Consider the following 13,090-nt stretch of genomic DNA (forward strand, 5'->3'; position numbering starts at 1 on the left):
AATCTAAAACTGTAATGTAGATTCTTAAATATTAAATTTGTTACTATGTATTGTTCTTCACCATTGTTGTGAGCCGCCCCGAGTCTGCGAAGAGGGGCGGCATATAAATCCAATAAATCTAATCTAATCTTTTGTTGAAGGTAATGATCTTAAAAAGAACAATCTGCTTTCTGCATTGCAGTTTCAGTACTTACGGTATAATAAATCAGATGCAACAACAATCTTTGATACAACGTAAATAACTGTCTTTCCCAGGTACACTAACTTTCTACTTGCACTATTCACAGGACCAAAATTAGATTTCATAAGATGTTTTCATCCAAGAAAGGAAGGAAGGAAGGAAGGAAGGAAGGAAGAGGAGGAGGGAGGGAGGGAGGGAGGGAGGAAGGAAAGAAAGAAAGAAAGAAAGAAAGAAAGAAAGAAAGAAAGAAGCAGATGGTATCTTCAATGTTTTCCACTTTGGGATTGAATGCCAGTGCTTAGCACTGTCCAAGGTGGCATTTAGCAAAACATGCTGGAATCCAAAAGTATTCTGGGATATGAAGAAATGGCATTCATGGTGACATCTGCACTTAAACATTTCAATTTTTGTGGAACATGATAAATTGTGCTGACTACAAAGCTTGGCAATTATTTCATGGTTCACTTTCCTCACAGACTAGCAAATTAGGAAAACTAACAGCTGAGGGGGGGGGAGGACAGAATATAAGAAGAGTAACAAGACACTACATGGGCTAATTTCAGAAATTAGCAAATCTCTTGTTTTCAAGGATTTATTACTACCATTTTTTTTAACCTTTGGATTTACCAACTGGAGGTTGAGACAGAAGTCAGACATTGAGATTTAGAAGCCTAAGAGGAAAAAAAGCTCAACTATTGGACCAGGTTGCAATGAAGTGTCTTTTGATAAAGAAACAATAGTTTGATCAAATGGCAATTTAAGGTGGGGTGGGCCTTTTGTGGCTACTATCATTATACAAGTATTAGGGGTAGTTACTGATCTATAGCCAGTTACTCAGGATCCATTAAGTAGATCAAGATCTACTTTTTCCTCATCTATGGATGAATTTTATAGCGCTATTCTACTACAGGAAGAAAATCAATTATGTGTCTATTCAGTTTATAAGTACAAGTGACTCTTTTACCTCTATTTATCTACTGTGACTGAAATTACTATTTTTATTGTCAGAAGTATTAGCTTAACCTTTTGTGACATAAAATAAGGATGAAAAGTCCTTCTTAGGTACTTTGATTAAAATACAAATTGCTCTTCTGCATAAATAGCACACCCCATTAAGCGACAGCATAAAACAAGATCACCTAAATTCCAGCAGCTAATGGCACTTACTTTCAACATAAATTAGTTAGGGAAAACACACAGCTCTTTAGTGTATTTGGCTTTGATTTCAGCTTTAAATTGTTTCAGCTTTAAATTGTGATTCAGAAATAAGATTACAAATAATCACCTTTTGATTTACTTCTAAAGTTATCCAGGTTTAGCCTATATATTCCACATGTGGACCATAAACAACAATAAAAGGTGTTTGTAGCATATTTTCACACATCATAATAAAAATGCCTGAGAATTTCTGAATAATTTTAAGGTGAATTTAAATGTGGTACAATCAGTTTGATTAAGGGGTATTTAGAAAAGCAGTCTGTTCTTACTATAATTTTACTCTTGTCTAGGAATGAAAGGATCTCCCTGAATTGGATTACTGGTTATTTAACCAAACATGTTGAGATGTAGTTAAATAGAGATGAGACTGTGTCTGAGTATCCTTTTTCCACAATCCTTGAAATATTCCTTGGAAACTTGGTAAACTGTCATTTGTAAAATCAAGAGCAACTAATAATGTTTTTTGAAGGATAAAGTGATTTTCAAGATACACCTTGCATGATAAACAATCACAGTCCATTGATAACTACCCTAAACTACCATACCCCTGGTGCCTTCCTACCAACATTATTATTTTCTTTCCATCTAACCGCAAATAATATCAATACATTCCACTCATTCATAGGTCAGAAATTCTTGGGAAAGCTTTTTTTTTTTAATTAAAGCTACTTTCAAATCAATCACTATGAAAGCCATTAAGGCAGGAAGAGTATATAGTGGTACAAAGGGCCACATATATTGGTTGACCTTTAATTTCATCCCGATTGTTGTCTTCACGCTTCTTCTCTCGCTCAGAAGTTATACATCAACGTCCTAAAGCTCAGAGTGGGACCCAGCAGGATGAAATAGCAATTTGCCAACCTCAATCAAACCAGTCTTTGTTCTCTTGTCTGGGAAAAAAACCCTGGAAGCACAGATCTCCAAGGGTCGATAATATCTTAATAAAAAGAGTCTTCATATCAAGTCAAAGTTGGAAGCACCATTTCTTCCTGAAGACATGCTTTCTTCATGTAGAAAACACCTGGCATTCATACATTTTTGTGACCCACCATAATGTTCAGATCTCTAAACTGAATACTTGAATAAGCTTGGGTTATCGAGAAGAAAGAAAAATACTGTCCATCAATGTCAGCTATAATCCTCTTATGGTATCCCCTTTCTTTCTTTCTTTTAAAAAAAGGTGTGGGGGCAGGGGGCAGGAGAGGACTTCATTTCAGTTATATGGTTCTAAGCCACCAACCAAGGGCATATTCTTCTGGCACGTGGATTGGAACAATACATTTTCAACTTCCATTTTCAATGAAATGAACAAATGTAATAGATAATGAAACTGCATCCAGACAGACACATCTGTGACTATTGCTTTTCATGACCATCCCAGAATGGAATTAACTGGAGTTCGCACAATGTTCCGGATGCCTTTCAAGTTACATATGTGCACATGTGTATATGGGTATTCGTGTATGTACTACTGACCCAAATCTTACATAGGTGCACATATGTACATGGATAATCGTGTGTACCACAACTGATCTCTCCTTCCTGCTACTGCCTGTTAGTTTAGTAGAAGGATGTGTCGATTGTTTCCTTTTTTTCAGGATTTCACCTCTTCGCAGTCTGGATCGGTGGAAAGCTCCACATCAGAGAGTCCAACCTCCATCGCCATAATCAATGAAATATCTGAATCACTACTGATTGCTGGTTCTTGCTCACCTGAAAAGAAGAAAGAAAAATTAGAGCCAGTCTTTCAACATTTAAAAATCATCTTCATACTTCTATTTTGTTCTCCTCATCTATTTTAGATTAGATTAGATTAGATTTATTGGATTTATATGCCGCCCCTCTCCGCAAACTCAGGGCGGCTCACAACAAAGTAAAAACAATACATAATAACAAATCCAATACCCACCAATCCAATTACAATGTTAAGCTAAAAAATTCATTAAAAACAACCCCAGAATATTAAAAAACAAGCACACAATCAATATAACACCAAAACAACATGGGCAAGGGGGAGATGTTTCATTTTTAAACTTGGTCACCACGTTACAAAAAAGTTGTTGAGGCTTTGAAAAAAAAAAGTGCAAAGAAGAGCAACTAAGATGATTAAAGGCCTGAAAATGGAAACATATTAAGAACAGTTGCAGGAATTGGGCATAGCTGGTCTAGAGAAAAGAACTGGGGAGGGAGGCATGATAGCAGTATCCTAGTATTTGAGATGGTGCCACAAAGAGGCAGTTCAAATCTCATCACCAGCTCAAGGTTGACTCAGCCTTCCATCCTTCCGAGGTGGGTAAAATGAGGACATGGATTGTGGGGGCAATAGGCTGGCTCTGTTAAAAAGTGCTATTGCTAACATGTTGTAAGCCGCCCTGAGTCTAAGGAGAAGGGTGGCATAAAAAATTGAATAAATAAATACAGGTACCATCAAAACAGCCAAAGTAGTGAGATGATGGGGCATGAACCCAAGACTCTCTGAGTAGAGTGGAATTAAGAACAAGAATAGTGAAATGAGTCTCCTTACCAAGCAAGGGGGCAACGGTCTTGAAATAACTTGGCACACTTTTTATATAGATGGTTATATAGATGACTCAGATTCTATATTCCACATTGGAAATGGACATAAAACTAGTAGTATAAAATATGTTTAAAAAAAAATAATTGCCTTTAATAATTTCTTTTTTAGGACTTTCACTGCAAGGACTTACTGTAATTATTTACATCTTACAGTCTCTATTCAGCAACAAAATTTCATTTTAAATTCCCCAAAGGTTTTCTTGGGAACCATTATATTCAGGATAAAACTAATGTATGCTCATAGCCCTTCATGCTAATTTGAAGAACTACAACTCTGTCTCTGTAATGTACACCCACATGCTAACCAGTGTGCACCCATGTTGGATCGTAGTTACTGAAACAGTGAAAAACAGAATGCCAGGTGCGTAATGTCAATATGTAAATGCAACCATCCACCAGAAGGTAATTATTTGAATTTTTATGCACATGTCATGAATATACAAGTGGGCCTTGAATAAAATGCCACAATATGGAATTTTCATACTCTGTGTTCTACCCACTTATTTCCATTATTCATCTTTCCCTTTAACTCCAAAATCAGTATTATGTAATGATTGTTTCCAGTTTCTATCTGTGCACAGCTCTTCTGCCTTTTATTCTAGTCACTATGTTTCACGGTTTTTATTTTTCCTAATCATTCTACTACATGCTACATCTATAATTTTTTCTCCTGTTTTCCAATATCATGCCATACTATTTCTTCTTCAATTTGATTGTCAGTTTTCCCCTTCTCTCAGGCTTGTCAACATTTTATTCTACTGTGTTATTGTTCAAATGTTTCCTCCTTTTATGTTTTTTTAAAGATATTTTTCTACCTTTTCTCTTCTTGGAGTTTCCCCTGAATATAGGATATAAGGTGCCAACAGACTCAAACTCAACCCTGATAAGACGGAGTGGCTGTGGGTTTTGCCTCCCAAGGACAATTCCATCTGTCCGTCCATTACCCTGGGGGGGGGGAATCATTAACCCCCTCAGAGAGGGTCCGCAACTTGGTTGTCCTCCTCGATCCACAGCTCACATTAGAGAAACATCTTTCAGCTGTGGCGAGGGGAGCGTTTGCCCAGGTCTGCCTGGTGCACCAGTTGCGGCCCTACTTGGACCGGGACTCACTGCTCACAGTCACTGATGCCCTCATCATCTCAAGGCTCGACTACTGTAACGCTCTCTACATGGGGCTACCTTTGAAAAGTGTTCGGAAACTCCAGATCGTGCAGAATGCAGCTGCGAGAGCTATCATGGGCCTTCCTAAATATGCCCATGTCACACCAACACTCCGCAGTCTGCATTGGTTGCCGATCGGTTTCCGGTCACAATTCAAAGTGTTGGTTCTGACCTATAAAGCCCTTCATGGCATCAGACTAGAATATCTCCGGAACCGTCTTCTGCCGCACGAATCCCAGCGACCAGTTAGGTCCCACAGAGTTGGCCTTCTCCGAGTCCCGTCGACTAAACAATGTCGTTTGGCGGGACCCAGGGGAAGAGCCTTCTCTGTGGTGGCCCCGACCCTCTGGAACCAACTCCCCCCAGAGATCAGAGTTGCCCCCACCCTGCTTACCTTTCGTAAGCTCCTTAAAACCCACCTCTGTCGTCAGGCTAGGCTTATAAAATTTATGCATGGTATGTCTGTATGATTGGTTTCTTAAACTGGGTATTTTTTGTTACATTACTTTTAGTATTAGATTTGTTCATATTGTCTTTTTGCTGTTGTTAGCCGCCCCGAGTCTACGGAGAGGGGCAGCATACAAATCAAGTAAGTAAGTAAGTAAGTAAGTAAGTAAGTAAGTAAGTAAGTAAGTAAGTAAGTAAGTAAAGTAAATAAATAATTCTCTATTTTTCCCCTCCATCTCTGTATGCATGAGATTATTTTATTCATTTATTAGGAATTGTGGTGATTTTATGTATCTTAGAACAGGGGTTCCCAATCTGGGAATCTGCGGACCAGCACTGGTCCATTGCATGCCAGAAACTGGGCCGTGCAAACAAGCGAAACCTCATCCAGGGATGCAAGCAGAACGTGAAACCCTCTGGTTTGTAGAAAAACCTCTCTCCACAAAATTGATCCCTGGTGCCCAAAACTTTGGGGCACCAACAAAGCACAGTGGTACCTCTACCTAAGAACGCCTCTACTTACGAACCTTTCTAGATAAGAACTGGGTGTTCAAGATTTTTTTGCCTCTTCTCAAGAACCATTTTCCACTTACAAACCTGAGCCTCTGAAACTGTAACCGGAAAAGGCGAGGGAGAAGCCTCCATGGGGCCACTCTAGGAATCTCCTGGGAGGAAACGGGTGGAAAAGGTGGGGAGAAGCCTTTGTGGGGCCTCTCTAGGAATCTCCTTGGAGAAAACAAGGCCTCCACCCTCCCTGTGGTTTCCCCAATAGCACGCATTATTTGCTTTTACATTGATTCCTATGGGAAAAATTGCTTCTTCTTACAAACTTTTCTACTTAAGAACCTGGTCATGGAATGAATTAAGTTCGTAAGTAGAGGTACCACTGTACATCAAGCTAATTTATTTTGATGAAGGCCATAAAAATTAATCAAATACTATAAGATCTTTAAATACAGAAACATGATAGGCATAGAATACTCGAGGCAAAAGGATGAAAGCTTTGGGTTTCACATATTTATTCTAAATAAGAGTTGGGTAAATTTATTTATTTATTTATTTATTTACTTACTTACTTACTTACTTACCTACTTACTTACCTACTTACTTACTTACTTATTTATTTGATTTGTATGCCGCCCCTCTCCGTAGACTCGGGGCGGCTAACAACAGTAATAAACAGTATGTAATAAATCTAATGCTTAAAGTAATTTTAAAAAACCCTTATTAAAACTAAACATACACACAAACAAACCATGCATAAATTGTATAGGCCTAGGGGGAAAAGGGTAGTTCAGTTCCCCCAAGCCTGATGACATAGGTGGGTTTTGAGGATCTTACGAAAGGCAAGGAGGGTGGGGGCAATTCTGATCTCCGGGGGGAGTTGGTTCCAGAGGGTTAGGGCCACCACAGAGAAGGCTTTTCCCCTGGGACCCGGCAGACGACATTGTTTAGTTGACAGGACCTGAAGAAAACCAACTCTGTGGGACCTAACCGGTTTGTGGGATTTGTGCGACAGAAGGCGGACCCGGATATATTCTGGTCCGATGCCATGAAGGACTTTATAGGTCATAAACAACACTTTGAATTGTGACCGGAAACTGATCGGCAACCAATGCAGACTGTGGAGTGTTGGGAAGCTTATGATTGCTCTTGCAGCTGCATTCTGCACAATCTGAAGTTTCCAAACACTTTTTAAAGGTAGCCCCATGTAGAGAGCGTTACAGTAGTCAAGCCTCGAGGTGATGAGGGCATGAGTGACTGTGAGCAGTGAGTCCCGGTTCAAATAGGGCCGCAACTGGTGCACCAGGCGAACCTGGGCAAATGTCCCCCTTGCCACAGCTGAAAGATGTTTCTCCAATGTGAGCTGTGGATCGAGGAGGATGCCCAAGTTGCAGACCCTCTCTGAGGGGGTCAATGTTCCCCCCCCAGGGTAATGGACAGACAGATGGAATTGTCCTTGGGAGGCAAAACCCACAGCCACTCCATCTTATCAGGGTTGAGTTTGAGTCTGTTGACACCCATCCAGACCCCAACAACCTGTATTTGAGTTTGTATTTAAAACAAAATCTATCTGATTTAAGGAAATGTATAATGAAATCTGATCTGATTTATAGTGCCATGCCACTACAGCTGATAGCCAGCCAAAGGAAATGGCAATGCAATGACATGTAAATTGGCAAAAGCTTATATCACGTATGCACAACTGAACACCTTTCGCATGCCAAACCAACAAATGCAGCTATTGCTAACACTACACTATAGCTGAGCCAAATTCAACATTCTGTAACCTTGAGTATTTATGTAGATCTCTGTGCACATAAAAAGCCACATAAATGATTTCATAAACGCAATGGAAATAGATTCAACATTGTTTCTGGTGTGTATTTGAAAGGGCACCATTTAAATAATCCTTATATTCTGAAATGTTATGAGCATTATTAGGAGAGATAAAATCTGTTTTTTAATCACTAAAAAAGGGATGCGGTAAATTATTTGTTATTTAACTGAGATATTGTTGGAACCAATGACACCATCTATATCAGTAGTGGGTTCTAAAACAGTTCCCATGTGCGCATGCACGTCCTGTGTGGGTGGGCGGAGTTTCCCGTGGCCGGCACTATCGGTTCTTAGAACAGGGCTGAACTGGGAGCAACCTACCGCTAGTCTATATCAGGGGTGAAATGCTACCAGTTTGGCCTTGTTCAGGCATACTGATAGCGGCAGTGGTTCAGAGAACCAGTAGTGGCGGCAGCGAGAGGCTCCGCCCACTGCCCGGACACCACCATTTTCCTTTTTTAACACTCTGAGCATGCACAAAGCATTCTGCACATAATGTTTGCACATGCACAGAGGGTGAAAAAGCATGCACACACAAAAAAGACTATATCATCTGCATATGCCTGCAGTTTATATTCTTCGTCTTTTATTTTAATTCCTTTTATTTCTTTATTATATCGTATTTTGTTTAGTAATACTTTTTGTGTTAGTATAAATAGAAGATGTGACATTGGGCAACCTTGGCATACTCCTTTTTCTATAGGAATTAGTTTTGTCATGTCGCTATTTATTATTGCTCTAGCCGATTGGGTAGTATATATATTTCTGATGACATTTTCAAATTTGTTGCCTAATTTTAATTCTTTAATTAGTTCTATTAGGTATTGCCAGTTTACATTATCAAATGCTTTCTGCCCATTTCTCCTTTAGCTAATTTGAAGTCAGAAGTTACTCAGAGTAAGCATTCTTATGATTGCATCCTAAAAAGATGCAACAAAACTACAATTTGTTAATGTTATTTTAATTTAAAAAAAAACCCACAGAGGCAAGATATACACATGCATCTATTTTTCTCCAATACAGCATTCTCCAGATGTTAAGTCTAGGACTCCCAAAGTGTTCAGCTAACATCTTATGAATTTTGGAAGTTATATCTTAATATATCTGAGATTAGCAAGGTGAAAAGATCCTAAAAGTGCATTTTGGTCCATTAGATATATATTTTCTAAAAACAATTGCAGAGTTTTTTTAAAAAACAACAACAACTATATTTTCTGTGCCAAATAATTAAAGGCTGTATTTTTAAAAAATCCAATTACATTTATTGCTTCAGCTTTTCCTATAAAAGCTGAAACCCTAAAAATAGGGTTTATTTAAAAGGTTATTTTTCCATATGGAAATGTTATTAATCATATGAACAGCTGGAAAAGCAAGAACAAGACATTCCAAAATAGGATTTCAACTGGATTGTTTTTCCTTTTCAAAGGAAAACCATTGGAAACCACTGCAACAATTAGAAACCACTTGAGAATATATTTTTGAGAGAACTAACTACCATCAAACAATCCTATTGTTACAACTTTATAGATTGGAGAGACTGTCTGAAAGAACTTGACACCCATGGCCTGTAGTTTGAAACTATATAACCTCTGATCTTTCTCTGATGGAACCAAATTTATGTCATGACAGCATCAGCAGATATTGAAAATGAATGAACTCTTGGGTTGATATTTTAGAAGGGCAATGACTTCTGTTAAACTCTAAGCACTGTAAACAGACAACAAACTCCAGGAAGTTTAAAACTAAAATATTTGCTGTAGCTAGAGCCCGGTATTTCTAATATGCAAAAACCCAAAAGTGTTGCGCAACATAATCCTTAATAAAACAGTAGATCACATAATGGACTTAAAAACAGTCCTCTTGAGAAGGAGTTGCCTCTCCTCAGTGCTCATCTAGCAGTTCCTGCATCATCCTGTCACATAAGAAATCAAAGCAAATTCAGCATTTCTCACTCTTTTAGCCATTTAAATTTACTTATTTTATTTATTTATTTATTTTTATTTATTTATTTTGTCCAATATACAATGAGGGTTTCAGTGGGTATATATCTATATACACATAGTAAAATACATGATGAAGGTTATAGAGGAGATACTCATAGTAAAATATATCTATGAAATAATAGAAATGAAGGTATAGTAATAGAACATATCAATGAAAGAATAGAAGGAAAGATATAGGAATAGAAGAAAGGTATAGGAGATATAGGAGAGCAATAGTACAGGGGACGTAAGGCACTCTAGTGCACTTGTACTCGCCCCTTACTGACCTCTTAGGAATCTGGATAGGTCAACTGTAGATAATCTAAGGGTAAAGCGTTGGGGGTTTGGGGATGTCACTATGAAGTCCAGTAATGAGTTCTACGCTTCGACAACTCGTTTACTGAAGTCATATTTTTTACAGTCAAGTTTGGAGCGGTTAATATAAAGTTTAAATCTGTTGTGTGCTCTTGTGTTGTTGTGGTTGAAGCTGAAGTAGTCGCCGACAGGTAGGACGTTGCAGCATATGATCTTGTGGGCAATACTTAGATCTTGTTTAAGGCGTCTTAGTTCTAAACTTTCTAGGCCCAGGATTGAAAGTCTAGTCTCATAGGGTATTCTATTTCGAGTGGAGGAGTGAAGGGCTCTTCTGGTGAAGTATCTTTGGATATTTTCAAGGGTGTTAATGTCTGAGATGCGATATGGGTTCCAAACAGATGAGCTGTATTTGAGGATGGGTCTGGCAAAAGTTTTGTAAGCTCTGGTAAGTAGTGTGAGATTGCCAGAGCAGAAGCTACGTAGGATTAGGTTTACAACTCTTGAAGCCTTCTTGGCTATATTGTTGCAGTGGGCTTTGACACTTAAATCTTTTGTTACTAGTATACCAAGGTCTTTAACCGAGTGGGGATTATCACAGGAAGCCATAAAAGGAAGATATTCCAGCTCAATTAAAAATTTACGGATCGCTGTTAAAAATTCCAGATAGCTATTTTTTAATGTTTGTTTTTAATTCTAAACCAGAGGATAGGCACAATCTGTTATTGAGCTTTAAATTACTCTGGAAATGTTTATGACTGGATACTACGTGCAGGCGGTTCTTCTTTTAATGACTGTCTCAGACAATGATCATTGGCAATTATGAAAAAAGTACTAGTTCTTGATTGGGGTATTGATTTTTGATCTGATGTTATTTTATTTTATTTATTTATTTATTGGATTTGTATGCCGCCCCTCTCCTTGGACTTGGGGCAGCTAACAACAGTGATAAAAACAGCATGTAGAAATCCAATAGTAAAACAGCTAAAAACCCTTGTTATAAAACCAATCATACATACAAACATACCATGCATAAATTGTAGAGGCCTAGGGGGAAAGAATATCTCAGTTCCCCCATGCCTGACGGCAGAGGTGGGTTTTGAGGAGCTTACGAAAGGCAAGGAGGGTGGGGGCTATTCTAATCTCTGGGGGGAGTTGGTTCCAGAGGGCCGGGGCCGCCACAGAGAAGGCTCTTCCCCTGGGTCCTGCCAAACGACATTGTTTAGTTGACGGGACCCAGAGAAGGCCAACTCTGTGGGACCTAACTGGTCGCTGGGATTCGTGCGTCAGACGGCGGTCCCTGAGATAATCTGGCCCGGTGCCATGAAGGGCTTTATAGGTCATAACCATGTTGGCTTACATTCACCTGAGTGTTGACTGCTGGTGGAGAGGTGTTTGGGTCTTTTTTGCACTGTGTTGTTTATGCCAATATGTCTACTGATGGCCAATTACAGTGCCTGGCTTCCAGGAATTCTCCAGCATTTTTAAACTTGGCTCAGTGTAGGATGGTCACAGTTGAAATTATGGTTAAGCCTGTTTATATGTTGTGGGATTAAAGAGTTGTCATTATGTCTTCTGAGTGCCAGTTGATGTTCATGGATGTATTCTGCGAGTTTTCTGCCTGTTAGTTCTACATGGGCTGTTGCAATCTTTATACTGTATGTTGTGGATGGCTCCTGTTTTTTTTTCCTTCTGAGGCTGCTACCAGTAGTTCTTTGGATTTACTTAGGATGTTCTGGGGGGCTTTAAGTGGCTTGTGTGCTATGCTGATGCAATGCAGTTATAATAGTCTATCAGTGTTTCTGAGATGTTTTTTTATGTATGGCAGTATTATCCCTTTTAAGGCTTGTGTTGTTTGTGCTATATTAAGTTGAATGGGAAGGCATTTTCTTGATAAAATTTCCTTTTTCTGTTGTTCAGGCTTGGCATAGTGAGTGACTTTGTAAATAAAATTCTTACATGAGACATGAAATTATAAAAATTGAATATGAAAGATAGGGACAACAGGAAATGATCCTATTAACTGTATTTACCTGAATTTCAATAAATTCAATTTTGTTTTTATATTGCCCCTAACCACTTATTCTGACTCTTCCTGGTTTTTAATTTACAACTCTGGTGGTCTAATTATATACCCACATTTTCCTCTAGTTTTACAACCTTGCCTTAAATAAATAAGCAAACAAAGTTAAATTTGGTGTTCTCTTGCTGCCAAAATATCTCCTTCATCACTGACTTGAATCATAACCAAGTAGTACAGAGACCTGGAAGAGCTGATGTTGTTATTAATATACCCTTTACATTTATATTTTCTCCAACATATATTATATTGGCTTACAATCCTTGATCAGGGATGCAGAAGACCATCAGGTATTTATAAAAACATGTCACAATTCTTAAGCTTAACAGATTTTTGCAGGCAGTTCCAAATTTAACCCATATCATAACTCTAGTCGTCATGTTGCTATATCTTGCTGCCCTGATATATGAAAGTGAAATCTATTTCTAAAAATATTTCATAAGTGACCCAGAAGAATATAGACAAAAATTACTTGCAAAAGATATCTGGCAAGATAAAGCAGATAATTAAGAAGAATTATAAACTAGTATTGGTGAGGCCAGATCATGTATTGAATAGAACAGAATGATACGAGGCTAACTGGTGTATTGAGAACTGTAATGCTAAAGTCTGTAATAAATAAAGGGAGATTGGGAATCTTTGGACAACTGCTATGGTTGCTGTTCTGTCGGGCTCTCTGTTAGATTCCTCCCAAAAATTCACAGGTACAAATTTCAGACACACACACGTTTGAAAATTCAAAACAATGTTCTTTATAATGAAAATTCACTTAAACTAAGCCCTCTTTTTGTA

General features: G+C 38.4%; 1 protein-coding gene across 2 annotated transcripts in view; it reads right to left on the reverse strand.

The window, feature by feature from the left end:
- Nucleotides 1-1,409: 1,409 nt before the first annotated feature.
- Nucleotides 1,410-13,090, reverse strand: part of RNF150 (ring finger protein 150) — a 79,783-nt gene continuing 68,102 nt past the window's right edge. For both annotated transcript variants that reach the window (XM_070757752.1, XM_070757753.1), the window contains exon 7: nt 1,410-3,112. In XM_070757752.1, coding sequence (XP_070613853.1) covers nt 2,994-3,112 — 119 coding nt within the window. In that variant the 3' untranslated portion in view covers nt 1,410-2,993. The remainder of the gene's footprint in view (nt 3,113-13,090) is intronic.

The sequence above is a fragment of the Erythrolamprus reginae genome, chromosome 7 (genome assembly GCF_031021105.1).
Source record: "Erythrolamprus reginae isolate rEryReg1 chromosome 7, rEryReg1.hap1, whole genome shotgun sequence".
NCBI lineage: Eukaryota > Metazoa > Chordata > Lepidosauria > Squamata > Dipsadidae > Erythrolamprus > Erythrolamprus reginae.